The sequence below is a fragment of the Ammospiza caudacuta genome, chromosome 3 (assembly GCF_027887145.1).
Source record: "Ammospiza caudacuta isolate bAmmCau1 chromosome 3, bAmmCau1.pri, whole genome shotgun sequence".
NCBI lineage: Eukaryota > Metazoa > Chordata > Aves > Passeriformes > Passerellidae > Ammospiza > Ammospiza caudacuta.
In genome coordinates this window covers 4966636-4993765 of record NC_080595.1, presented here as the reverse complement: position 1 = coordinate 4993765, position 27130 = coordinate 4966636, and the positions used below count along the sequence as shown (strand labels likewise).

Sequence of the window (27130 nt, the reverse complement as noted above, 5' to 3'; positions counted from 1 at the left end):
TGTAATCAAGGCATGGATGTAACCAAAGCATGGATGGGACCAAGGCATGAATGTGGTTGGATTATGGATATGATTAAGGCATGGATGTGACCAAAGCATGGATGGGACCAAGGCATGGATATGGTTGGATTATGTATGGAACCAAGGCATGGATGTGACCACGGTATTGATCTGGCTATCTTATGGATGTGATCAAAGTGTGGATGTGACCAAGGCATGGATGTGGTTGGATTATGAATGTGACCAAGGTGTGGATATGGTTGGAGATACGGATGTGACCAAGGCATGGATGTGGTTGGATTATGAATGTGACCAAGGTGTGGATGTGGTTGGAGATATGGATGTGACCAAGGCATGGATGTGGTTGGATTATGGATGTGACCAAGACATGGATGTGGTTGGAGTCATGGAGATCAGGTCCATCCAGAGTGTTTAAGCACCAGGAAGCTCCAAGATTTTGTTCAAAAGCCAAGGGAACATCTCAGAGCCCCTTCATGGTGGAAAGCCGGGAGCTGGGCACTCCGGCTGTGCTCCCTTCCCGCGGGATCAGCCGGCTCCCTGCTCCTGCTGGGCAAACACGGCCGGATGAGATAAGGGCTGTGTGCACAGCTCTCCACCAGCAATTCTGAGCCCGACCTCCCTTGACGACATCCACCTGCTCCCGGCTCCCTCCCTGTGCCTCAGCCACGCTGGCCTCAGCCCCTTCACCCTTCCCATTCCCACTGGGAATATTCCATGCTGCTCCCGCTCCCACATTGTGCTGGGGAGATGGTGCTGGGCATGCAGCATCCCAAAAAATCTGGTGGGATACCACCCCCAAACAAAACTTTGGGAGGTAGTCAGGATTTTGGGATGATGGGATGAGTCCCACCAACGTGGATCCAGCAGACTGGGAATGGTAAAACCGGGTTTAACATTAATACCAGGATTCCTGGGAGATTAATCCCAGAGATAAGCAGGACAACGGTGAGACTGGAGGGCCCCGTGGCTCAAACAAAGGGATCTGGGAGCGGGAGCAGGGAAAGATGGATGGGTTGTTAAACATTGCCAGCATACCTGGCTGGAGCTATTCCTGGGTCACTGGAAACAGCAGCCAGGATTTGGGGTGGTGCATCCAACCAATTCCAGCCAACTTCTACCCTCTTCCTTATCTCTGGCTCGCACAGAGGTGATCTAGGGATTCCAGAGGCACTCCAGGACATGGAAGACATTCCTGGCTGTCTCAAGGTGTCCAAACCCACCCTACCCAGTGGGGCTGCCATGCCAGGGGCTCCCAGTTTTCCCAGCATAAGGAATTTGGGAGAGCAGCAGTGTCTCCACCTGGTTTTCCCCTTCCAAATATTTTCCACAGGGTTGCCCAGTTGGGCAATTTGGAATTTGCTCCAGCATCTTTATCATGGGATTTTTGCCCTCCCCGGGTGCTGCACCTCTGACCATGGGATCCATCCAGCCTGCAGGATCAATTCTCCCTAAAAACTGAGAAAACCGTGGAATTAAAACTGGCTTAGCCAACAACATCCCCAGGCAACCTCTTCCCTGTTTTCCCATGAGGTGTGAGCTGGCCTGGGGAGAAAATCAGGATAGATCCCATCAACTTCTCCACTACCAGCTTCCCTCTCTATGAGCCTCTCCACTCTCCATCAAATCCTTTCCTTGCTCTCCATCAACCTCCTTCCCTGCTCCTCCATAAAATCCCTTCCCGGCGTCTCCCAGCGGAGACGAGCCACTAAAGAATGGGATGTCAGGGCCACTTGGCTGCTCCCCTCCATCCATTATCCCACTCCAAAGGTCTCACCTATCCAAGAGCCCCATCCATCCCCATTTCCAGGCAGCCAGGGTGGCCCCTCCCCTCCCAGCCCTTGGAGCCCTCTGCTTTCCATCAGATTTTGCAAGACAATGGGTGTCTGGAAGCTCCTTAACTCCTCGGGAAAAGGGGGGTTTGTGGACACCGCCCCGGTGCTGGGGGATGGCTCCCAGGAAAATCTTGCTCCTGGGACACCCCTTCCTACCCAGAAAAATGGGATCACATCACCCCAGGTTTTTGTCTGCACTTTTGAGGGAGTTTTCCCAGTGTTTCCCCCTGAACTGGATGTTCCTAAAATCGCTGGGATATCCAGGGGGGTTAATTAATGGGATGCATGACTGTTTGACATCCCAAACCATAATTTGGGATTAGGAATATGAAATCCTCTGCCAGGGCAGCAGGTGAAATTCTGGGATCTTGGTATGAGGCCAGGAGTGGGAGATGCCTTGTGGGAATCATCTCTTCTGGGTGGGATCTTCCTGGGATAACATCGATCCCATCACCTCTTGTGTTTGGCAATTCCCCATACAGGAATTGCCTCTGCCCCCGCTGTGCCTCAGGCTGGATCTAGGCAGCCCCAATTGACCAAGAAACTTGGGACACCAGGAATTCCATGCAAGCTGTTAAAAAATTCCAGGGAAAGGATTTATTCTATTTTAAAATATTTTTATTAATATTAGTGTTGATATTCCACTGATATTTTTGTTATTTTTATTATTATTCCCACCATTCCCAAAATCATTTTGGGGTTGGAGCTGAACATTCTCAGCACGGACAAAACACGGATTTGGGCTGGATTTTATCCCATCTCAGGTGGGATTTGACTCCCAAAACAAACGTGGATATTGGAAGTGCAAAGAGGGGATGAGAGGCCCCAAGTCCATCGAGCTGGACCTGGAAAACTTTGGGATGGTGCTGGAATGGTTCTGAAAAGATCCCTCATTCCAGGGCCTTATCTCATGGCAGAGAACCAGTGCTGGCACTGCTGCCAGGGGCACTTTATTCCCTTGGAAAGGAAGGCAGCAGAATTCCAGTGCCAAATTCATTGTTCCTGGAACAGGAATGACTCCAGGTCCTGCCAGGTTACAGAGCTCCCATTGTTATTCCAGAGCTCAGGATCACCCAACTTTGAAGTAGCTGAGGCAGGAACGCTCCTTCCTCTCCGCTTTGCTGCTTTTGTTCCCTGGCTTTTTCCCCCAGTTCCATGATTTAACTTTGACGGGGATTGGAAATAGAGGAGCTTTAGGGTCACGTCCAGCATGAATCATTCCATGATTCAGGCTGGAAGCAGCATGGTGGGAAGCTGGGAGAACCCCCCAGGACCAGGAATGTTGCCTCTGGCTCTGGGTTTGGATGTTGGGATGAGCTGGACACGGGTGGGAAGAACCAAGTGCCAATGGGTTCCAGAGAATCCGAGTGCTGTTGGATCCGGAGCAGAAGGCTGGGAATCTCCATAGGACTTGGGAATGCTGGATCATCTCCAGGCGCTTCCTGGCCACCTCTCCCTATGTTATCCCACCCCTTGATCCCGTGCATCCTGTGGGAAGGAGCCGCTCCCTCCGGCAGCTCCTTCTCCTGGCTTTGTATCCAATTTAACCGCTGGATTTGAAATGCCAGCGGAGTTAAGAGGAGCTGATTAAAAAGCGGGAGCCTCATCCCAGTTTTTAAACACGGAGTTGCTTGGCCGTATTTACATTAGTGTCAACTTTAATTTAAATCCCGCATAACGATATTTGCTTCCCTAAATTTATTCCCCGGGAACGCCGCGCAAATTACCCGGCACCACCGGCACCTTCTCTTTGTCTCCGGCAGAGTGGCTCAGGAATGAGCTCCTGGAAGTGTCATTCCGCCTCTTTAGCGTCTCATTAATTAACCCATCCTGCTTTTGGGATGAGGTTGGAGCTGGTGGAGCACGGAAAAGGAATTCCAGCTGGATCTGCCTTTCAAAATGGGGATAGGGATAAGTTTGGTGAGCCTCATCCCTTCCAGTTTGGGATATTCCTTGGGAAATCATGGAATTAAGGAGCCCAACTATGGTAAAGACATAAAACCCCTTTCCTGAGGGGTTTTGGGATGAACAATCCCAGGAATGGAAATCCAGTTGGATCTACCTTTAAAATGGGAATTGGTATAGGCTCGGTGAGCCTCACCCCTTCCAAATTGGGATATTCCATGGGAATTCACAGAACCAAGGAGCCCAGCCCTCTTCCTGAGGGATTTTGGGATGGGCCATCCCAGGAATGCAGTATCAGAGTATCAGGGAATATCCAGGTAGTCCGGGATTTCAGAGATATGTGGGATGAGCTGTGGGCATCCCAGGAACAACAGGAGCCTCCAGTCTGACCACCCTGCAGGAAAAAATGGGAGAAGGGAGAAAAAAAGCCCCAAAAAATCCAATGATTCCATGATTTTTTGGGACATCAACGGAGCTCTGGGATAGCCGAATCCACAACCTTCTCCCTTTTCACTCCTGAAGTCCTTCAAGGATTCTTTCCAACAGCCCAGGGCTATTCCCAGCTCCCAGAACCAACAGGACAAAAAGTGGGAACAGCAAAGGATGGATCATCCCTGCTGGCCTTGCTCCCCATTCATTTAGAATTCCAGCATTTCCCTACCCTGAGCAAGATGAGAGGTGGCCTGGACTAGAAGAGGGAGAAATTTCCCTGGATTTTCAGGGAATTGGGGCCTGGATGCAGTGGTTCCCAGCAAGGATATTCCCAGTATTTCACATCTGGCTCCCAGATAGAGCTCCCAGAAAGAACGATGCCTATTTAGGATTTTCACATTCCAGGCTTGCTATGCCCTAAATAAATATGGAATTCTGCATTTGGCAGCTCTGCATCTCCAGCCCAGACTGGAAATATCCCTTGGAATGTGGCATTCCTGCAACTTGCTTGGAATAAGGACAGAATTCCTTGCCCAAAAGGGCTTCCATGCTCCAAGAGGTTTTCCTTTATCCAAGAGGATTTTCCCTTTATCCAAGAGGGTTTTCTTGCCCAAAAGTGCTTCCTTTCCCTAAAATGTTTTCTTGCCCTAAGAGTATTCCCTTTTTTTTCAAGAGTCTTTTCCTGTTATCCAAGAGGGTTTCTTTTCCCTTGCTCCAAGAGTTTTCCTTGCCCCCAAAAGGTTTTCCTGCCCCTAAAACCTTTCCTTGTCCCAAAAGAGTTTCCTGGCTGTTCCCAAAGATACCAACCAAAGGCCATGGGAATGCCAGCAGAGGCAGCTTTTGCTGGATCCATGGAATCAGGGAAGGGCTTTTACTGGCTGGAAGAAGGGGCTCCACAACAAAAGGGATTCAGGATCCATGGAAAAACCATGGGCCAGAGCCCGGATCTTGGCTCGGGAATGCCAGCGGAGGCAGCTTTTCCTGGATCAGCGGGATAAGGGAATCAGGGAATCAGGGAAGGGCTGCAGCTGTGCCCTTATCTGGCCGGAGGCCGGGGCTCCACAACAAAAGGGATTGGGGAGCCGGGTGATCCATGGAAAATCCATGGGCCCGGCATTGTGGACGCCCTTCTGCTGAGCAAATAGTTCAAACTGTTCATTCCCATCTCCCATTCTCTCCCCGGAACGTTGTTTGTGTCCTTGCATTTCATTCCGCAGGAAGATTGCTCCCTGGGCCTATGAGCAAACAGTCCGGAAAAGAGCCAACTATCCTGGCTTTTCCCTGGAGAACTGGCATTTTTATTCCAGCTCCAAGCTGTCAAAGAGCTGGAGAGTTTATGTCCGGATCCTGAATTAATTGCTTTAAGCTGGAGCAGCCTCCAAATGGCCAGGAGATGTTTATTAATAACGGTTCTCCCGGTTTCCTCCGGATTTTTTTCTGTTCCAAGATGTGCTCTCCCATCCCATGCCCTCCATTAAGTGCCTGGCCCAAGGAAAAGCCACTTACAGGGAATTGGGGAATGGGTCCGGAGGTTTTGGTGGCACGGGAAGCTCCCGGTAGGACTTCGGGCACGGCGGGAAGGAGACGGAGGTGGATCAGCGGGAGAAGGAGCTGGATCGTGTTTAATCCAAATATCCTCGGTAATTAACGAGGAAATTAACGCCGGAAAAAAATTCCAGGTGGGAATTAAACAGATTTGTGTTAGACATAAAATGTTTGAAAGCTTTGAAATCCCGCTTTAAGGAATGAAGGAATAAAGCAATCCCAACGCCGCTGGAAAAGCAGGAGCCGGGAGCGCCTTTGTGTAAATTTTCCACTTGACTTTTCATTATCTACCTGCCCCAAATCCATCTGTATGGATGGGATCAACATGGAATGGGAGAGATAAAAGCCAGAATAAATGTGCTTTGCATATCCCACCGATAAAGCCCCCTCCCCTTTCCCCGGAGCCGCTTTTCCAGGCAGCTGCATTTTCGGGAATAAATCATTTTGCCGAGGAAAGGAGAGGGAAGCGGAGTGGGGCTGCTCAAGTGTTTGCTTGGAATATTGATCCTGTCAAAGGAACTGCAGTTAATGAGTAACCGGGAAAAATATGCCGGATCTGCCTGGGCTCCCTGCCGGAGCATGGATACGGCTCCTGGCCCCCTTTGGATCCAGGAGCAGAGCCTGGGATGGGGCCCTGCTCCCACAGGGAGACGCCGAATTCTGGGGTGTTGGGAATCTCAGGACCTTCTGTATCCTAAATCCTGCCGTATCCCAAATCTTGCTGAATCCCAAACTGTGCTGAATTTCTAAACTGCAGTAGCCCAAATCCTCCCTTATCCCAATCCCTGCCATATCCCAAACCTCACTCTATCCCAAATCCTGCTGCTTCCCAAACTGCTGTATCCCAAACCCTACGACACCCTAAACCCTGCTACATCCTAAATCCTGCCCCATTCCAAACGTTGGTGCATCCCAAACCCCACTGATTCTCAAACCTTTCCTTGTTCCAACCCCCTTGCTCATTCCTGTATAGGATCCCATGGGATTGCACATCCAGGTGGTTCTCCCTTTCCTCATCCCAACAGGAGCTATTCCTGATCTCAAATATCTCAAATTTCAGCTGAATGAAAAATATTCCTGCCTTAAAACTTGCTGAAATTCCTGCTTTATCCATGGGATGATCCAGAGCTTGGAGCAAGCTCCCTGTCCTGTGCACTTCTCCGTTCTCCCACATCTCCTCCTTTACCCTGAATCCCAGCACCTTGGAGAGCCGGATAGCACTCCTTTCTTTTCTTCCCCCTTGTGAGGAAAACTCCTGGTGGGATTTATTTTCCCTCTAGGAACATGATAGGGAAAAGGTTAAGAGGCACTTCAGGAGATCCACCCCATTCCGGGGCTTTTATTCCTGCAGAAAGCCCGATCCCATTTCAGCAGCTCCCGTCATCCCAAGTGAAGAATTCCTTCTCCTTCTCCTCCTCCTGCTCCTCCTTTTCCTTCTCCTCACATCCTTGTGCTGGGAAAAGGAGCCCTGCTCCAGAACCTGCTTCCTGCTGGATTTATTCCTTGGAGAGTCTTTCCTCATGGGAATTTCTCCTGGTCAGGCACTGGATTTTTGCCTTTCCTTATGGAAAAGGCCCTTTCCAGTCTTTTTTCTTCTCCCCCTAAAAACCCACATTGGGAATTTATGGGGAAGAGGGTGTGGAAGCAGACAAAACAAAGGGAAAAGCAGGGATGAAACAGTGACTTCCCAAAGCAGAGATTTCCTCTGGATGCTCCCAAAAAAACAACTCTGCCATCAGCTTGACATCTGCAGGGATTTTATGGGTTTGGGAATGGTGGCTCCAATCGGACCCAAGGGGACAGAAACTCCTGGAAAAACCCCTTTGGAAACAATTCCCACCTTCTGTCCCCTTTTTCCACCCAGGGCTGCTGGATTTGTTTCCCCCCATTCTCAGGAATGATTCCAAAAATGGATTTGCACATCCAAACTTCCTTCCCTGTTTTCCTCCCACTGTGGATCCAAGGTGGGGCATTTCAGGAAAGCTTTGGAAAGGGTTTAATCCCCACTCACTTTCACGGGATTTTTCCCGCCGGAATTTTTCCTCAGGAAACCACCCCCCTCCCGTGCATCCCTCAAATTTCTGGGAAGCTCAGCATTCCCGAGGTGCTGTTGTGAATTTACAGCTGTTTGTTTCCATGAGGGCCAGCAGGATCCATATCCCAGGCAGGATCCATATCCAGGCCATGTCCCCGTTCCTGTCGGGAATTACTGGAGCGTGACCCAGGTATCGCTGCCGAGGACAGACACAAAGAGGCAGTCAGAGATGGGAATCTTGGCCTTTAATAAGGACGAGGACATGGATGAATCCCGATTTATCCCAACTCCCGCTGCCACCGACTCCCTGTCCATTAGCTGAATAAATAAAGGAGAGGGCAGGGAGAGTGGGAGCAGGGAGCACGGAGCAGGGATAAGCAAAGCATTCCAAGGGCTCCCAAATCCTTCAGTATCGCTGCCTTGGGGAGCAGGGCAGGAATCAAATCCCCACCTTTCCATTCCAGCTGTTTTCCAACAGAGAAAAGAGCATTCCTTGTAATGCTGGTGGGAGGAAAACCCTGTGGAAAAGTGCTGCTTCCCAAGGAAGAGCTCCTTGCCCGGCCTTCCCTGGGATCTGGATGCAGGAATTATTGGAGTGTGAGGAATTCCAGTTTGGTGGGAGGCAAAGCACAGCCTCATCCCAGATGATCCCTGCCTTTCCCACATTTTCCTTGGAAAATGGCTCTGTGGTCCAGGGGAAGCGGAGAGGGTGGAGTGGGAATGAGGTGGGATGTGAAGAGAGGGAGCTGCTGGAATGGGGTGGGAAAAGGAGAGAAAGGGGGGAAAGAATGAAAGGGGAAAAGGGGGAAAAGGAGGGAAAAGGGAAAGGAAAAAAGAAAGGAAAAAGGGAAATGGGGAGAGAGGAGAAAGGGAAAAGTAAGGGAAGGAAATGGGAAGGAAAAAAGGAAAGGAAAGGAAAGGAAAGGAAAGGAAAGGAAAGGAAAGGAAAGGGAAAGGAAAGGAAAGGAAAGGAAAGGAAAGGAAAGGAAAGGAAAGGAAAGGAAAGGAAAGGAAAGGAAAGGAAGGAAAGGAAAGGAAAGGAAAGGAAAGGAAAGGAAAGGAAGGAAAGGAAAGGAAAGGAAAGGAAAGGAAAGGAAAGGAAAGGAAAGGAAAGGAAAGGAAAGGAAAGGAAAGGAAAGGAAAAGGAAAGGAAAGGAAAGGAAAGGAAAGAAAGAAAGGAAAGGAAAGGAAAGGAAAGGAAAGGAAAGGAAAGGAAAGGAAAGGAAAGGAAAGGGAAAAAGGGAAAATCCAGCTGGAGCAGTCCACTCACTTTGCAGCTGCCTCCACCTCATTCCTCGCTTTAAACACTTTTTCTTTTCCTCTCCTTTTTTCCCCCCTAATTTTTTCCTTTCTTTTCCCTGGAATTCCACTTCCAGCTGTCGCTGCAAACAGAGCAGCCCGGAGGGAGCGTCCATCCCTCCCATCCATCCCTGCATCCCTCCCCGCATCCCTCCATCCATCTTTTCCCAAAGAAATCCGGTCCCGGGCTCGGGCAGCTTTTCCCGTTCTCCCGTTCCCTCCTCCCGGTTCTGTCCCTCTGGGATCCATCCCTGCGGAGGACAGAAAACCCCTGTCCCCGCCGTCTGGAGCCGATCCTGGGATTTTCCCGGTGTTACACAGCCTCTGGACACTCTGGGACGGGAGTGCTCCTTCCAGAATATTTCGGGAAAAAAGAACCAATTGCGGGGATATTTTTTCTACTTTTCCCTCTTTTTTCCCCATTTTTTCTTTGTATATTTTTTGCTTCATTTGATTTTTCTTCTTTTTTTCCTTTTTTTTGAATTTTTTCTTTTCTTTTTCTCTCTTTTTTTTTAATTCTTTCTCCCCTTATTTTCCTATTCCTTTTCTTTATGTCTCTTTCCTCTATTTTTTTTTTCCTTTTCTTTTCCTTTTGTTTTTATCTTTTTTTCTTTTCCATTTTTGGAAATTTTTTTTGTTTTACTTTATTCCCTTTTATTGCCTTTTGTTCCCTTTAATTTAATTTAATTAATTTACTTTCTTTTATACCAAACCACTCCCAAATCCATCTCTCCCACCTTTCCTCCATTCCAGCGAGGTCGATGTGGAAACAACACCAAAAAAAAAAAAAAAAAAAAAAAAAAAAAAAAAAAAAAAAAAAAAAAGGAAAAAAAAGAAAAAAGGAAAAAAAAAAAGAAAAAAAAGAAAAAAAGAAAAATCCCCGCTCTTCCCATATCCAGCGGCTTCGCAATCCCGGGTTTAACATTCCCAGAAATCCGGACCCGGCGGATTCCCCTTCATCCTTTAATATTTCCCCTCCTATTCCCGGGCACTGGAATAAGCTTCCAACCTTTTTTTTCCCTCTCCTTCCCTTTTCCAACCCTACCTGGGTTTTGTGGGGTTTTGGACTAACCGAAGCGGATTTTCCAAAAATAATCTAGGATTAGGACAATTTCTGGGAGAAATAGTGGGAATTGCCTTGAGCCTGAGCGGAATTACAGCTCGGAAAAGAAGGCTCCATCAGTTTCCCGGGAGACGGGATAAGCCCTACTTGGGTGTTCCAGCTCTTTTTAGCCCCATTAATAATTAGTCCCATCCTCAGCCCCGAGTTGTCCTGGTTTTTTGGGATTTATTTGGTTGGGTTTTTTTTTTTTCTTTGGGATCATCCAGAAATGCGCTGGATGCTGCGGGCAGGGAAGGCAGGGCCGGCTCTTCCAGCGTTATCCTGGGGGAAAGGTTTGGGGGAGAATTTGGGATCCCACCGGGGCTTCCCCGTCCCCTTTGTGCTTTGATGTCCTTGGAGCCATCCCTGAATGTCATTGAGGGCCGGGATAATTAAAAGGGGGGGGGGGGGGGGGGGAAAGAGGGGGAAAAGTCACTTTTCCTTGAGAGAGAAGTCATGGAAAAATAAAAGAAAACTATGGATAACGGAGGGAAGAGAGGCGGCTGGAGTGGGGCTGATTTGGGAGCTCAGGCCCTGCCCGGTCCCGCTCGGCATTCCCCAACCGCATCCCAAAAATAAATAAAAAAAGCGAACCCGGGATTTGACGGGAGAACGGAGCAGGGACGCAGCGATCCCGGCGATCGCGGGGAGCCGGGAATGCTCGGGAAAAGTGGGAAAAGCAGCCGGGAGCGGCGGGGCAGGAGCGGGAATGCGGCGGGACCGGGACGGGCGCTGCCCCCGCGGGGGGGACGGGCGGGCACCGAGCGCTAATTGGAGCTGTCAGCGCTAATTAGCCCGAGCTCATTAGCCGTGTCACCTGTCGCCGTGAGGGGACACGGACAGGGACATGAGGACACGGACACCTTCTCCGAGCTGTGACCCCTCCCTTGTGTCCCCCAACATCGGGAAAGGCCGCTGAAATTCCCGGTTTTCCCGGCAAACGCACCCGCGGGAATGTTTGGATCCCGGTTTTTTTGGCCCACGGGGGTGCAGGAAAGCGGGGGCCGCGGGAATGTCACCGGGAGAAACCCTCTCCAGGAACAAAAGATTGGGAGGAAAAAATAGGGGGAAACGGGGAAAATCCGCTACGATTAAAATGGAACTCTCAAATTTCGGGGAAGCTCGGGAATTTGGGAATTTGGGAAGAGGGAGGGAGCTGGGCCCGCACGTCCCTTCCCTGTCCCATGGTTCGGGGTTAAATCGGAGCCTCGAGGTGGCTCCCACGCCCCAAAACCCCTCCTGTGCTCCAGGATTGGGAGATGGGATCCCAAAAAACGCGCGGGCTCCTCGGATCCCTGAATCCACCCTAAATCCAACGCGGATCCACCCTGAATCCACCCTGGATCCATCCCCCCGCGGCCTCCGCGGCCCCGGCAGCTCCGGGGCGGGCTGAGGGGGAGAGGGCTGGGAAAGAAGGGCTTGGAATGAAGCGGGAAGCGGGAAGGGAAGGGCAGGAAAAGCAGGAGAAGCAGCGGCGGGTGTCCCCTACCTGCGCCCCGGCCGCCGGCCCGGCTGTGCGGCAGCTCGGGAGCATCCCGGCATTTATTGGAGCTCCAACTGTGCCACTGTTGACTTTAGCACAAAGCAAAGATTTCGCCGGGCGCCCGTTTAAAAATGAATATTTTACCAAGATATCGATCAGCTTTATAAAATTCACTTCCAGCTCGCCGCGGCTCCGAGCGGCGCGGGGGGGGGGCGCGCCGGGAAAGGGGCCGCAATATAAGATCTGTGTAAATTTGCTGAACTCTGACGTGGTGGGGAAAGTTTACCCTCCTGGAATTTGGAGCTCCAGCCACCCCCCCACCCCCCCTCCGCCGCTCCGGCTGCTCCTCGTCCTTTTTTTTTTTTTTTTTTTTTTTTAGCTTTTTTTTTTTTTTTTTTTTTTTTTTTTTTTGTTTACTGACTTTGTTTATTCACAGCTCACGGTTGCTTAACCAGGCAGGAGCAGAATGCGCTCGCTGCGAGGTTGGGATTGTGTGGAGGAGAGAAGAGAAAATGCCAAGGGGAGGAGGGAAAGGGAAGAAATAGCGCCCAGCCGGAGGATTTTTGGGTTATTTCCGTTTTTTTTTTTTTTTTTTTTTTTTTGGGTGGTTTCTGACTCAAATCGTGAAGCGGGGAGGAGGAACGGGAGTGGAAAATGAGGAAAAAAAGAGGGGAGAAAAGTGGGGAGGGAAGAGGGAGGGGAGACAGGGAGAAAAAATGAAAGTGTGGAGGAAAAAGGAGTGAGAAAACAAGGAGGAAAAAGAGGGAGAAGAATTGAAATTGGGGAAGAGAGAGGGAGGAAAAAAGAGTGAGAAGAAATAATAAAAGGGAGGAAAAGAGGGAGGGAGAAAAAATAAGGAGAAGAAATGAAAGTGAGGAGGAAAGAGGGAGAGAAAACAAGCAGAAGAAAAAAAAAAAGGAAGGGAAGAAAGGGAGGAGAAGAAATGAGGGGAAGGAGAAGAAATGGAAGTGGGGAGGAAAAAAGGGAGGGAAAAGGAGAGAAAAAAATTAAAGTGGGGAGAAAGGAGGGAGAAAAAAGGAGGGAGAAGAAATGGAAGCGGGAGGGGAAAGAGGGGGGAAAAAGCAGAGAGGAAAAAATGAAGGTGGAGAGAAAGGAGGGGGAAAAGGCGAGAGAGGAGAAAGAAAAGAAAGGGAAGAAAGGAGAAAGAAAACTAAAGGGAGTGGAAAAGGTGAAGGGAGAATAAAAAGGGGAGAAAAATAAAAGGAGAAAATAAGAGGGGGGGATAGAAGGCAGAGGAAAATTAAAAGAAAGGAAGGGGGGGGAAAGAGCGAGGAAAGTAAAAGGAGGAGAAAAAATAAAGGAGAAAACAGGGAGAGAATGAAAAGGAGGAGACGAAAATGAAACGGCCGAGGGGAAAAAAATGAAAGGAGAAAAAGTAAAACGGGAGAAAAATGCAAGGGGCGAGGAAAACAAGAGGGGGAAAGGGGAAAAAAACAAAGGGGGGCGAAAAAAAAGAAAAACGGGAGAAGAAATAAAGGTGGGAAGGAAGAAAGAGGGGGGAGGAGGAAGAAAAGGAGAGGAGAAGGAAGAAAAGGAGGGGAGAAGGAAGAAAAGGAGGGGAGAAGGAAGAAAATAGAGGGGGAAAGGAAGAAAATAGAGGGGGAAAGGAAGAAAATAGAGAAGGAAAGGAAGAAAACAGAAGGGTAAAAGAAGAAAAAAGAGGCGAAAGCTCGGCGGAGGGAGCGAGATGCGATCGGACCCGAGCGGGAGCGGGGGCTGGGGGGGTGTCCTTGTCCCCAAAGCGGCGACACCCCCGCGCCCGTGCCCGCTGGCCGCGGGAGCCTTTTATGTGCTAATGCCACCCATTGCACGCCCCGCTTGCCATCGTGTGTGTCCTCGCCGAGATCCCGACACATTTCAGCCCCGTTTTGTTTTTTTGGGAAGGTTCTTTTTTTTTTTTTTTCCCTTCTCCTCTTTCCCCATGCTGCCCCCCCCCACCTCGCCCCGCTCCTCCCCGCTCGTTCCCTTTCTCCCCTTTTCTCTCGCCGCGGACAATGCGGAATTTTAAGAAGGATTTGGGTGTTAGTTGGGAAAAAGCAACATCGCGGCGTGGCCGGCGCCGCGTGGGAAAAACAACAAGTGGTTGGGAAGAGGGGGAAAAGGGAATGGAAGGAGAGGATGTTGAAAATAAAAAGATCTGTGCCTTTTCCACTGCCCGCGGAAAAACCGGGATGCTGTCCCGGGAAAGGCAGGGATGTCCCTGCGAGTCCCAAATCCCCCCCGGATAACGCAGCTGGGATGATTTTTCCAGGATCGCGGGGCTTTGGGAAAGGGGTCCCTGGTTCCCAATTTGGGCGCGGGGCGCGGGTTTTCCCTGGCAGCTGTGCCGGGGTGGGATGGGTGGGAATAGCGGGATCCTGGCTGGGATCCCGCGGGCACGGAGGTGTCGTGGGATCCTGGAAGGAACAGTGGGATCCTAGAAGGAACAGTGGGATCCTGCGGGGATAGGGGGGATCCTGGAAGGGATGGAGGGGGTCCGGAAGGGATGGAAGGAGGGCGGCAGAGACATCGCAGATCCCAGCGGGGGCTGGAGCGATTCCGGCGGGGGATTGGAGCGATCCCAGCCGGGTTGGGAGCGGTGGCAGCCGGGTCCGGGGATCCCGGGAATGCCGGCAGGGAGAGCGGCGATGCCAGCCGGGAGCGGCGGGGGTCCCGTCGGGCGGCGGCGGCGGCGGAACAGAGATGCAGGGGGAAAAGCACCGCCAATACGACTTTAATGGAGTTCTGCGGCAGCTGCGGCCGCCAGCTACCAGAGTACACAGCTCGAAGCCATAAATAAAGCATACAGAAACGATAAATTAATCAGATCCAAGTAGTTTACTCTCCCGGGAACATCAAGCATTTGCTTCAATTACAACAATCTATCCTGCCTTTTAAAAATTTTTTTTTCGTATTTTTTCTTTTCTTTTTTTTTTTGCTTTCCCCCCGTTTCCCCCCTCCCACCCCTTTTTTTCTCTTTCTTTTCTTTTTTTTTTTTTTTACAACGTTTCAAGACTTTTGGTTCTCGGTTTCCGAACTAGGAGTATTCACAAGGAAGGAGGGGTTGGTTCTGCCTCGGTTGGGGGTTATTTTTTGCCCCCCTCACTCGCACACAAAAAAATAGATATATTTAGACCTCGTGGCGACAACGACAATGAAAAAATCAAAACAAGTCCCCCCCATGCCCACCCCGCCAAAACAAACCACCCCACACGGAGATTCCCCCCCCTCCCTGGGTGGATTTGGGAAGGGGCCACACGGCTGCAGATTCCCAAATGGATGCAAACATCTGGAGCCAACAGAAAAAAAAAATAAAATAGATATATATATATATATATATACCGGATATGTACCGTGCTCAGAGTCCACTGCGAGGGGTATTGGGGGGGGGGGGAGAAAGGTTTCCCCCTTTTTCCAGGAGCTTTTCCTGCTTAGGAGGAGTTCATGATGGGCCGGGAATACACGCCTTGGTAGTAGGAAGTCTCTCCGGCCAAAGGCGAGGCCTCCAGGGCGCTTTTGTTCGTGACGGGCGCCATGGCCAGGCCCGCGGGCACGGGCGAGGCGTAGCCCGAGTAGTGCATCACCTGCTCGTAGGCCTTCAGGTCCATTTTGTGCGGGTGGTGGTGCTGGTGGTGCGGGTGGTGGTGCTGCTGCTCCGAGGAGGACATCAGGTTGTTGATGGAGAACGGGTGGTTGAAGGCGTAGTGGTGCTCGGGCTTGAGGTGCCCCTCGTGGGCCAGCCCGGCGTGCGGCGGCGCCAGCAGGTGCTGCCCCGGCGAGGCCGAAGGCTCCCCGGGGCTCAGCCCTTTGAGGTCGGCCAGGGTGCGCTTGTGGTCCTGGCAGGGCGAGGAGCTGGCCGGGGACTCGGCGCCCGCGGAGCCGTCGGAGCCCCCCGAGGAGCTGCCCTCGCCCAGGGCCTGGCTGGCGGCCTGGCCTGGGCCTTTCTTGCCGCCGCCGCCGGCGCCCGCGGAGCCGTCCTTGGCCGCCAGCTGCTTCTCGCACTTGAAGCGCTTCTGGCGGCGCAGGTAGCAGCCGTTCTCAAACATGTTCCCCGAGTCCGGGTGCAGCGTCCAGAAGGAGCCCTTGCCCGGCTTGTCCGGCGAGCGCGGCACCTTGAGGAAGCAGTCGTTGAAGGAGAGCGAGTGGCGGATGCTGTTCTGCCAGCGCTGCTGGTTCTGGCGGTAGAAGGGGAACAGGTCCATGATCCACTGGTAGATCTCGCTGAGGGTCAGCATCTTGTTGGGCGACTGCTGGATGGCCATGGTGATGAGGGAGATGTAGGAGTAGGGTGGCTTGGCGTGCGTGTAGCTGCGCCGGTAGGTCTTGGGGTCGCGCGAGCGGTTCAGGTTGGACTGGCCGTAGATGGGGCTCATGGAGTTCATGTTGGAGTAGGGCGCCAGGGCGTTCATGGAGCCCGCCTGGCCGCCCATGGGGCTCATGCTGGGGCTCAGGTGGGCGCCCATGCCCGGCACGCCGGCCGAGCCCATGGCCGGCATGGTCCCCGCGCCCGGGGACATGCCCGTCAGCGAGGGGCTCATGCCCGTGTTGGCGTAGGACATGTTCATGGAGGTGGCCGCCGCCGTCATGTTGGCCGTGCTGCTCATGGCCGACATGGTCATGTAGGTGTTCATGCTGTTCATGCCCAGCCCCGCGTTCATGTTGCTCACCGAGGAGTAGCCCTGCGGGGACAAGCGACACAGGGCACGGGGATGGCGCGGGGGGGAGCCCCAGCCCAGCCAAGCCCAGCCCAGCCCAACCAAGCCCAGCCCGGAGCCGGAGGCGCCGCAGCCGCGGGGCTCGGCGGAGGGCACGGGAGGAAAGGGTTAAATAAATCCCGGAGCGGGGCGGTGGTGGGGGACGCCACGGTGGGGGTAGGGGGGGTTGTTTTTCTTCTTAATGAAACCCAAATATATTTTGGTATCTACATTAAATAAAACCGCGGTGGCAGCAGGAGCGGCGGAGCCGTCCCGGGCAGCGGAGTTGCAGAAGAAGGGAAAGGGGAAGGGAAAGGGACATCGCCGCCCAGAGAGAGAAAAATACCTGGAGGGGTGGGAGGGAAAACAGGGAAGAGCCGCCCGCACCCCCACCCGCACCTCAGGTCCCCGCCCGCAGCGCCGAGCCGGTGCCAAAGTTAATCCCGTGCCGGGCCCGGGACACCGGCGGGTTTTGGGGCTCCGGCCCCGTCCATACCTCGGGCTCCCCGTAGTAGTTGCTCCAGTCCGTGTGCTCATGGCCTTCCATTTTCACCGCTCCCAGCATACTGGAAGTGGAGTGCATGGCAGTTTAAAATTTAACAGCCACAACAAACGACGGCGGAGAGCGACCCAAAAAAAAAAAAAAAAAAAAAAAAAAGGAGAAAAAAAAAAGGCCAAAAAAAAAAAAAAGTCCCCAACCCTCCCTCCCCTCCGCCGGAGCCTCTGGAGGAGGAGGAAGAGGAGGGAGGGAGGAAGGGGGGGATGGAGCGGCGCTGGGGCTGGGGTGGGTTTGTTCCGCCGCCGCTCCTTGGGTGGGTTTTCGCAGCGCTCCGCGGCGGAGAGGCGCCCGGAGGCGATGGAGGAGCCGGAGGAGGAGGAGGAGGAGGGAGGAGGGAGGAAGAAGAGGAGGAGGAGGAAGAGGAGGACAAGTGCTGCAGTGACGTGGGTGCCCCAGTGATATAGCACGGAGCGGCCGGGCGAGCCTCCAATCCCCAGGTCCTCGGCTGCCCATTTGAATAATCAGCTCACACCTAGGCGGGAGCGGCTCCTCCGCGGCCCCGCGCACCTCTGCGCGCCTCCGCCGCCGCCCCGCGCCGGGGGACGCGGCTGCCACCCCGGACACGGCTGCCACCCCATCCCGCTCCCGGGGGACACCGTTCCCAGCCCCGACGGCAGCGGCTCCCCCGCAGCATTCCCGCCGGGAATGGCCCCGCTGGAGCGGCCGAGTGTCCCCCCGAAGTGCCCGGTGCCGTCCCCGCTCACCTTCGCTCCCCGCGGGGCTCTGCCCGGCCGGCAGGTCGGGACGCGGCTCTGCCCGGCAGGAAAACCGGGAGTGGAGGGAGCGGGGAGAGCAGGGAAAGGGGCGGGCAGCGCCGGCGGGGCCGCGGGGGCCGGCCCTGCGCGGTCCCGGTGCGCTCCCGGTGCGCTCCGTCGGGGCAGCGCCGCTGCCCGAGCGCCCGGGAGCGGGGGAAAGCAGGGAAGGAGGAAAAGAGGGAAAGAGGAAGGAAGGAAGGAAGGACGGACGGGTGACCAAAATCACCCCCCCCCCCCCCCCCCGTGGTCTAAATCGTGACGGCGGGGGGGGACCAAGGGCGACAGGGTGGCACCGGGGGGCTTCCCCCCATTCCCGCCGCCCCTTCCCGGTGCCCGCCCGGCTCCTCCGGGAGCATCCCCGCCGCTCCCGGGGAGTGCTCCATGAATCCCCACCTCGATCTGCCCACCGTCATTAAAAAAAAATAAAAGAAAAAAGAAGCCGAAAACCCAAGCCAACCGCAAACCCGATTTATTTGTTTTTTTGATTATTTATTTATTAGTCTATTTATTTAATTGCTTATTTATTTATGGAGCTTGCGCTCCCCAGGGGTCTCCCCCTGCCCCACATCGCCCAGAGTTTTTAACCCCCCAAAAACCCCTCCAGGATTCTTTCCCTGCGCTCCCAAATCCCTCAGGATGATCCACGGCCGAAGCAAAACAACCCCGTCCGCCCGCTTCTATCGCGATAGCCGCGGCGATAGCCACAGCCCACCTCCCTCCCAGCCACCCGCCGCCCCTTCCCGGCGCTTTCTGCCGGGATTTGGGGGATTTTGGGGGGACGGCCCGGAGGGTGATGCTCCCGCAGGAGGGGGGACACGCCAAAAGGAGGAGGGGCGGCCCCAGCGCGGTGGCGGGGCGCCCTCTGTCGCCTGCTGCGCCCGTGGGGGGGACGGGAGCGACTCCCCGGGGTGGGGGCGACACCCAGGGACCCCCGGTCCTCAGCCCCAGAGGGCCCGTCCTGGCTGGGAGGAAGGGCTGGTGCACCCCGAGTGCTGGATCCCCGCTCCCTGCTTTCCCAAGGGGCTCTCTGCTCATCCGAAGGCTCGGGAAGGGGGAATTCTGGGAGGATGGGGTGAAATTTGGGATGTGGCTCCCGGGAAAGCTCAAGGATCCTGCTCTCTGCTCCTGGCTGGGTCCTGATGTTTCGGATAATTTTCCACCCCCTTTTCCCTCGGACAGCAAGGTTTGTTCCAATGGATTCCGGAGAGGCCGGGATGAGCCTTTCCCTGGGCAATTCCCACCCTCAGGCCTGGGCCCTGCAGATGTTGGGGCAGATGTTGGCACAGATGTGAGCACGTCTGGCACCTCCACGTGAGGGTGGCCGGAGGTGACACCATCCCAAGCTTGGCAGCCTCTCCCAATTTCCTGCTTTTTCCGCTTTGCCAGGCTTTCGCTCCACAGGACTTGGAATTTTGTCCCCACCAAAGGTGAGGATTTCCATCCAGGTGTGGACTGGGAGCTGCCCTTAATCCTTGGATTTTTGATCCTTCAGGACGTTCCTACCATCCCAGACACTTAAATCCCATTTTCCCTTTGTCTGTCCCACAATTCCCCCATCCTGCTCCATCCATCCATGGAGCACATCCCACCAGGAATGGTGGTGCCCATCCCATTCCATGTGCCCACAGGGACAACCACAGCCACCACATCCCACTCCTGCTCCTCAGACAAAACCTTTGTCTCGGGAACACGAGGACATGGAGCAATTCCAACATTTGTATTCAGCAAAGAGGGCCTGGAAAAGCGGCTGGATGTGGGATTGACTCCGGAGGCTCCACTCCCACATCCAACCACCTCCCATTCCCTTCTCCCCTTCCACACAGATAAAATCCATCTCTCCTAAGGAAAAGAAGCAGGAAAATTGGTATTTTTCCCATAAAAAGAACATTTAAGGAACATCAGGACTGCTAAAAAGAAAAATTTTCTGTGGTGTCTTAGTTAAACATTCCCGGTTGGAAAGAGCGAATTCTGGGCCATCTCCACCTGATTTCTTCTCTTTAATATTTAACTAATATTTATTTTAAATTTAATTTTGAAATGATGCTCTTATTTGCATTGGGAGCCTAGGCTTGGGAGGCAGCTCCCACTTCCCAAGGGATGGCCAGAGCCTGGATGGGCTTTTCCTGCATCCATCCCTTGCAGCAACGCCGGCGCCTTCCCTCCAAGCTGGATAATTATCTCTCTTCTCCTGATAATTATCATCATTAATCCAGGATAATGAACTCTCCCGGTTGTGCTGCTCCTCCGAAAGAAAGGCAGGATTGGGTTTTTCCCTTGAAATCAGGAAATTGGGAGACGGTGTCTCCTGAAGAGCCGCCCTTCAGGAGGATTGCTGGAGACAAAAGGCAACTTGTCAGATTTATTGAGACCTTTTCCTGATAAGAGATGGAAATTATGGATGAATCAGTGCCTGGAAGTACTTCAGGAAGAGGTGGGAGATGGGATTGAGGCGGGAAGAGAGAAGGGTGAAGGTGGAGCGGGATAGGAAAGCTCCCATTGCTCCCGTGCTGCCTCTGGCTGGGCTTATTCCCAATTTTTCCTGTAGGATCAATCTTTGTAAGGTCAAGAGCTCTGCTGGGTTGAGAGCATTCCCAGGAGCTTCTGTTCCAACAAGCAGAACAAACCATGGGAAGATGAGGATGAGGATGAGGATGAGGACGAAGATGATTCACTTTCCTGAAACTTGGAATTAAGCTGAGCTTTCCCACCAAAGCTCTCCAGGAAGAACTAACAGCACATCCCAAGGTCACATCCAGCACCAATTTGGGAACACACACCAGGATCCTGCTCCCAAGTTCCTACAAATTCCATATACTGGGAAAAGCTACTTTAAGACTTGGATGGGACCACTGAAATTCCCTCTTTCGCCCCACCCATGGAGCCTCAGCTCCTGAACAGGTGCCGGAATTCCACTGGGAATTCCCACAATTACACCGGCCAATATTGACTCAACTATTTGAGGAACTCTTCAACCAAGTCCCTCCTAATTGGATTCCATATTAAATGGGGCTGCTTAATTCCAGGAAAGATTTTCCAAGGCCTTAGCAAGGCTAACAAAGGAAAAGTCAGGAGTGTGCAAAAATTTTGTCTTTTTAATATCCCAAGGATATCCATCCTTTTAACTCTGGAATGACATCCTTCAATCCCAGGGGCAGGCAACTTGGCTTCATCCACAAGGATTCCTGAGGATCCAGACAGTCGGGATACATCCCTATTTCTGGCATTTTCACTCCCTGTTTTAACGTTCCTTCCTGCTCTGTAATTATCCGATGCGTCAATGAAGGGAAGGAGCTGCTGGAATAAAATGAAATCCTGAAAAATCCCAATGGGAATAAAGCCCCATTATTAGGAATGGAGCACCAGCATTTATCCCAATGGGAACGACAACTTCCTGGGACAGCATTCCCAATGCTCCCTGGGGACAATGCCGGCATGAGATGAGGTGGGGATCCTGGCATGGTGGGATGGGATAACAGCGGGAATGGGCAAAACCCCCTTGGAAGAGCCCAGCAGCCTCTGGAAAAGCTCCGGAGCAAAATCAACAGAGGGCATCTGCCGGCTGTTTGCCGTGGGCCACGTGATGCCCATTCCCGGCTTTCCAGCAGCACGTTTTGCTGGATAAACAAGATGCGCAGGCATCTGGAATGACGGCCGGAGGAGCCGGGCGGCTGCGGAAAACCGGGAGTTAACGGATTCATCCCCAGCTCCCACGGCACAGGGAGAAGGATGAGAGGAGGGAGATGCCCAGATCAAGAAAGAAAGGAGAGAAAGTCTTCCTCACATCCCAGGAAAATCCTGCCATGGATATTTTCTCCCAGCGGGCAGGGGAATTTTCACCTGACTGAAATATCCAGGGTTTGGGTTCATCCCGGGAATTATTTTTTATGTTTAATGATCAGTTGCTGAAAACTGAAATGTCCTTGGGTTCCCAAGAAGAAAACAAACAGGAAGAAAATGGAATCTGGAGCCTCCTCCCAAAACCCTGGGCTTTAATAGCTCCCTGTTATTTCCTAACAAAACCCCTGCGCTGCTGGAGAGCTTCCAGCCTGGCTGAGGTGCTTCGATTCCCCTGGGAATTTGCTGCTCAGGGCAGGGGGGATGAATGACCCCCAAGGATGGTCCAGCACATCATCCAAGGAGCAGAATAAAGGGATTCAACTCCCAAATTCCTCATACATCCCATAAAAGCAGAGATGTGCCCAGTCCCACCAGTCCCAGCCATTTGGAATTGATGGGATTTGGAATGGGTGCCGGAGCAGGGAGACAGGAGCGTGTCGCAGCTTTCTCAGCGCTCCAGGAGGCTGCTTTTCCAAGGAGATCCATCGGAGACAGCCTCTCCGAGGATTCTGACGGACATTTATAGCCCTGTGAGTCATTCCCGGCCTTGTTTAAACCAGTTAGACCTGGCCAAGACCTTGAAAATAGCTCCATTTATCCCGAGCGGCTCCATTCCCGCGTTCCGGGTATAAATAGCCGGCGGAGCTGCTCTGAGCTCGGCAAGGCAGGCACCTCTCATTCCATGTCACCCTCCATGTCCCCTCCTGGCAGTCTGCTGCCAGGGCACCCCGTTTTCCTGGGAATGAGGTGTCCCTGGCAAGAGCCCGCAGCAAAACAGCCGGAGCGGAGATTTCTGCTTCCAAAAAAACCACGGGAGCTTGGGATCAGGCCCTGTCTGGGAGTCTGCGGTTCCATGACCACTAATAGCAGGCCAGGATCACCCCATAAATCTGTTCAGGGTCGGCACAATCCCGGGTCTGTGCCTCGGGATGAGGCACCGGCGGCGCCGCGGTGACAGCGGGACACTCGGATCCCCCTGCCCTAAGCCTGGCCCGGATGGATCACGGTGGGAATTCCGGAGCCACCCCATCCCAGCACCGCCCTGCAGGTCGCTGCCACCTGCAAAGATATTTTCATTCAGTTCCACTCTTTTCCAGGGGCAAAAATATTCCATTTCAACTCATGCTTTAAAATCCAGGGAAGCTTTGAGTGTGGGATCAGCCTAATTTTGGCAGAGAAATGGAAATCCTTTGTTTCCACTAAGAAAAATTATTTTCAGTTTGAGGAGGAGCTTTTGACACCTGCTCCCAGCGCTGGTAAAGGTGGAAAATAGGGAATTTCAGGCTGCCTGTCCTGAGTAGGATGATGGCACAGTTCATGCCAGCCAGGCTGGCTCCCATAGCCAGAATTCAGAATATTTCCAAAACATTTTCCCCTAAAAACCTTTTTCCCCTGGACACTGTGAAAACTCAGAATTCCTGTGTCCTTGGGACCTTGTCCCCTGCACTGCTGACCTTTGGCAGGTAGAATCCAGACCTGAATTCAGACCTGAATCCAGAGCCTTTGGATGCTAAATCCAGTGGGTTTGGGCTACTAAATCCAGGGATTTTGGCCTTTGAAATCCAGTGGATTTGGTTACTAAATCCGGTGCCTTTGGGTTGGTAAATCCAATTTCTTTGGCTATGGAATCCATTGCCTTTGGGCAACAAAATCCGGTGTTTTGGACTGCAAAATCCAGTTTCTTTGGACTGCTAAATCCAATGCTTTTGAGCTTGCTAAATCCAGTGATTTTGGACTGTTAAATCTAGTGGGTTTGGCCTGCTTAATCCCGTGCCTTTGGGCTCCTAAATCAAGTTCCTTAGGCTACTAAATCCAGTGATTTTGGCCTGTTAAACCCAGTGCCTTTGGCTACTAAATCCAGCATTTCTGGGGCTACTAAATCCGATGTTTTGGCCTGCTAAACCCACTCTTTCTAGCCTGTTAAATCCAGTGCTTTTGGCCTCTTAAATCCAATGTATTTGGGACTACTGAATCCAGGGGTTTTGCCCAGCTAAATCCAGTGCTTTTGGCCTCTTAAATCCAATGTTTTTGGGGCTACTGGATCCAGTGGTTTTGGCCTGCTAAATCCAGTGCTTTTGGCCTCTTACATCCATTGGTTTTGGGGCTACTGAATCCAGTGCTTTTGGCCTCTTAAATCCAATGTTTTTGGGGCCACTGAATCCAGTGGTTTTGGCCTACTAAATCCAGTGCTTTTGGCCTCTTAAATCAAATGTTTTTGGGGCCACTGAATCCAGTGGTTTTGGCCTGCTAAATCCAGTGCTTTAGGCCTCTTAAATCCAATGTTTTTGGGGCTACTGGATCCAGTGGTTTTGGCCTGCTAAATCCAGTGCTTTTGGCCTCTTACATCCATTGGTTTTGGGGCTACTGAATCCAGTGCTTTTGGCCTCTTAAATCCAACGTTTTGGGCCTGCTAAATCCAGTGCTTTTGGCATCTTAAATCCAATGGTTTGGGGGCTACTGAATGCAGTGATTTTGGCCTGCTAAATCCAATGTTTTTGGGGCCACTGAATCCAGTGGTTTTGGCCTGCTAAATCCAGTGCTTTAGGCCTCTTAAATCCAATGTTTTTGGGGCTACTGGATCCAGTGGTTTCGGCCTGCTAAATCCAGTGCTTTTGGCCTCTTAAATCCAACATTTTTGGGGCTACTGGGCTGCTGAATCCAGTGAATTTCCAGGGGAGAGCTGCTCCGCAGAGGGATGGAAAAGCTCTGTGATGGCGGCAGCTCCGGCTCTCTCCAAACATTTCTCCCCCCTCACTCTGATTTTTTTCCCCCTCAGAGGAAACAGTGCCCAAATCAACACCCGCCCCAGGAACGGTTTTCCGCGGATCGGACGGCACTTTCTGTCGGAAAAACTCCCAATCAGCTGCATTCCCGAGCTGGGCTTATTTTTCACAGTTTTCTGAATGCGTTTTGTTTTGGTGCCAGAGTAAAGAGCTGCAGGGACAGACTCCAGCCCAACCTGCAGCAGCAGCAGCAGCATCCTCACTGGGTTTTGGGAAGGAGAGTGGGCTCTGACCTACATTCTCCACTCGGAAAAAGGCAGGTTATCTCTCAACATCCCGGGATATGAAGCTGTGATTTGGAGGCCGGAGGAAAACCGCCCTCTCCCCCAAAAGCAGCCTCCAGGCTGTTTTGCAGCTCGGGCTGTTTTGCAGCTTCCCAATCCCTTTTCCAGAGGGTGGAACAACCTTAACCAGAGCTTTTTAAAGCTCTCCCACCTTTGCCTCCTCTCTTCCTCCAGCCCGGTGTCCCGGCGGCGGCAGAACAAGACGGCTACAGAGCCCGCTGGAGCTGGTGGCGTGGAATACACTGGGAGGCCTTTTTTTTTTTCCCTTGGAAAATATTTCCCTGCCGCAGGCTGCGGTGACAGCAAACATTCCTGCCGGGGCTGGCGCGGGGAGGCATCACCCTGCGGGATGGCTGGGGCTCCCGGGGCGGCTCCAGCCCTTCCCTGCCCAGGGTGCGATCCCGCTGCCGCTCCCCAGGGATGCGGGCCCGGCCGCACAAAGGCTTTTTTATGCTCCATGCACCGGGGGTTGTTTTTTCCAAGGGGAAAAAGAGGAGCTGGCGTGGCCCCTCGGGAATATCCAGGGGAGCCCTGGCCGCTCCGTGTGCCCTCGGCTCACCGGGGAAAAAGGGAGGATTGTTGGAAAAAAAACACCTCGGATCCGGAGCAGGGAAGTCAGGGCTGTGGTTGTGAATCAACAGAGCTGCTGCTATTTCCAGCTTTTTGGGAGCAGGGATAGAGCCCCCCCGCTCCCCCTCCCTGGGCCAGGTGTGCACCGAGGGATTTCGGGAGAGGCCGGAATGGCGGCACGTGGCACACACGTGGATTTGGTCCTTCCCTGAGCTTCCATGGGCAATTCCAGTCCTATGGATGAAAAGTCATGGGGCAGGACACCCCAGGAATATCCATAAGATTTTAATTTTATTTTTGTCATGGATCATTTAGTTCCAGAATGGTTTGGGTTGGAAGGGAGATTAAAGCTCATTCTACTCCATCCTGCCATGGGGAGGGTCACCTTCCACTGTCCCAGGGTGCTCCAACCTGCCCTTGGACATTTCCATGGATAGGGCAGCCACAGCTCCTATGGGAAAACTGTTCCAGGGCCTCATCACCCTCCCAGGAAGGATTTTTCCCTCATATCCAACCCGGATCCACCGTCCTCCAGCTTTTCCCCTTGTCCTCTCACTCCATGCCCAAAGTCCCAAATGACCGTGGAAAGGAGATATCCCAAAATCCCAGGAACTCTGCTGGTACCAATACAGGGGACTCAGCTGGACCACAGCAGGAGCTCCTGATTTTCCTTCTCTTTTACAGCAAGGAAAAGCCATTCCCTGGGGCCATGCGATGATTCCAGTCCCACCCAGCCTTCATCCCACCGGGAAGCACCGAGGGCTCAGGGCTCCGCTTATCTGCAGGAGCAGCCTCCCTGTCTCCATTCCCAACATTTCCAGCCCCATTTTTCTGCTGATTCAATCTCCTCCGAGGAGACAGGGCTTCCCGAGGTCTCCCACCAGCGATGAAATCCACTCTGGAGAGGACGCAGCTCATCAGTCCCGGCTCCACTTGGGAATGGCGGGGCTGCTCCTTATCTCCAGAGATAGCGGCTGGGAGTGACCTCATCCACCGGGATTCACCTGATGGAGCACCGGGATTCTGGTTTATATTTTGGGGTTTATCCCAGCTTTCACTGGGAGGATGCAGGCACATCCCAACTTTCAGGGTGAGGGTGCCAGAGCCTCCCAATTTCCATAGTGAGCATCCCAATTACCCCAATGAGCACCCCAATTCCCACAGCCAGCACCCCAAATTCCACAGCCAGCATCCCAAATTCCACAGTGTGCATCCCAATTTCCAAAGCCAACATCCCGATTTTCACAGCCAGCATCCCAATTCTCACGGAGGGCATCCCAATTTCCACAGCGAGCAACCCAACTTTCACTGGAGCACACAACTTTCACTCCCGCCCCTTTTCCCCCTCCACTTCCATCACAAAAGACCCCCTAGCAGGACAACATTCCCAATCCACAGGCACCACCCCTGGCCCCTGAGGCATCTCTGCATCCCGAACTTCCACTCCACTCCTTGCCCTTTTAGGCTTGGGGCGGGGGGTTTCCCACTGGTTTTCCCATCTGGCTGGGAAGCCGGGATGCAGCCGTGCCCCCCGAGTGCCAATCCCAATCCCTGCTCCCATTAACACCTCATCATCTCCCGGGGATCCCGACAAACACAGCGCCGCTATCCAAGGAAATACCGCGGGCCTTGTGATGCAGGGCCCCCGGAGCGGGAGGAGGATGAGGAGCGGGATATTTCCTGGCCCTGGGATGCGCAGCTGCTCCCAAGGCCAGCACCTCGGTGGGCAAACAGCACCTGGGAGCGCAGGGTAGCCAGGATGTGGATTCAGGAAGCATCCCTGCATCCCGCTGCTCCATGGAGATGCTAATGGGCTCCCCATTATCCCGGCTTCCCGCTGCTCCCGCCGAGGGATGCTCCCGCTGCTGGATTAGGAGCAGCGCGGGGGGCTCGGCTGGCACCCGGCCGCCGGCCTTGGGAAGGGAAGGGAAAGGAGGGAAGGGAGGGAAGGAGGGATCCAGGATTTATTCCCGAGGTCAGGAACAAGGCGCTGA

General features: G+C 53.0%; 1 protein-coding gene across 1 annotated transcript; it reads right to left on the bottom strand.

Annotated features, from left to right (window-relative positions):
• Positions 1-15085: 15085 nt before the first annotated feature.
• FOXA2 (forkhead box A2) lies at positions 15086-16949 on the bottom strand. The gene is made up of 2 exons (XM_058802503.1): positions 16845-16949; positions 15086-16333 (listed from the first exon to the last, which is right to left on the bottom strand). Exons 1-2 carry the CDS (start codon positions 16929-16931, stop codon positions 15086-15088), a joined length of 1335 nt encoding a protein of 444 aa, XP_058658486.1. The 5' UTR covers positions 16932-16949.
• Between the last annotated feature and the right edge of the window lie 10181 nt (positions 16950-27130).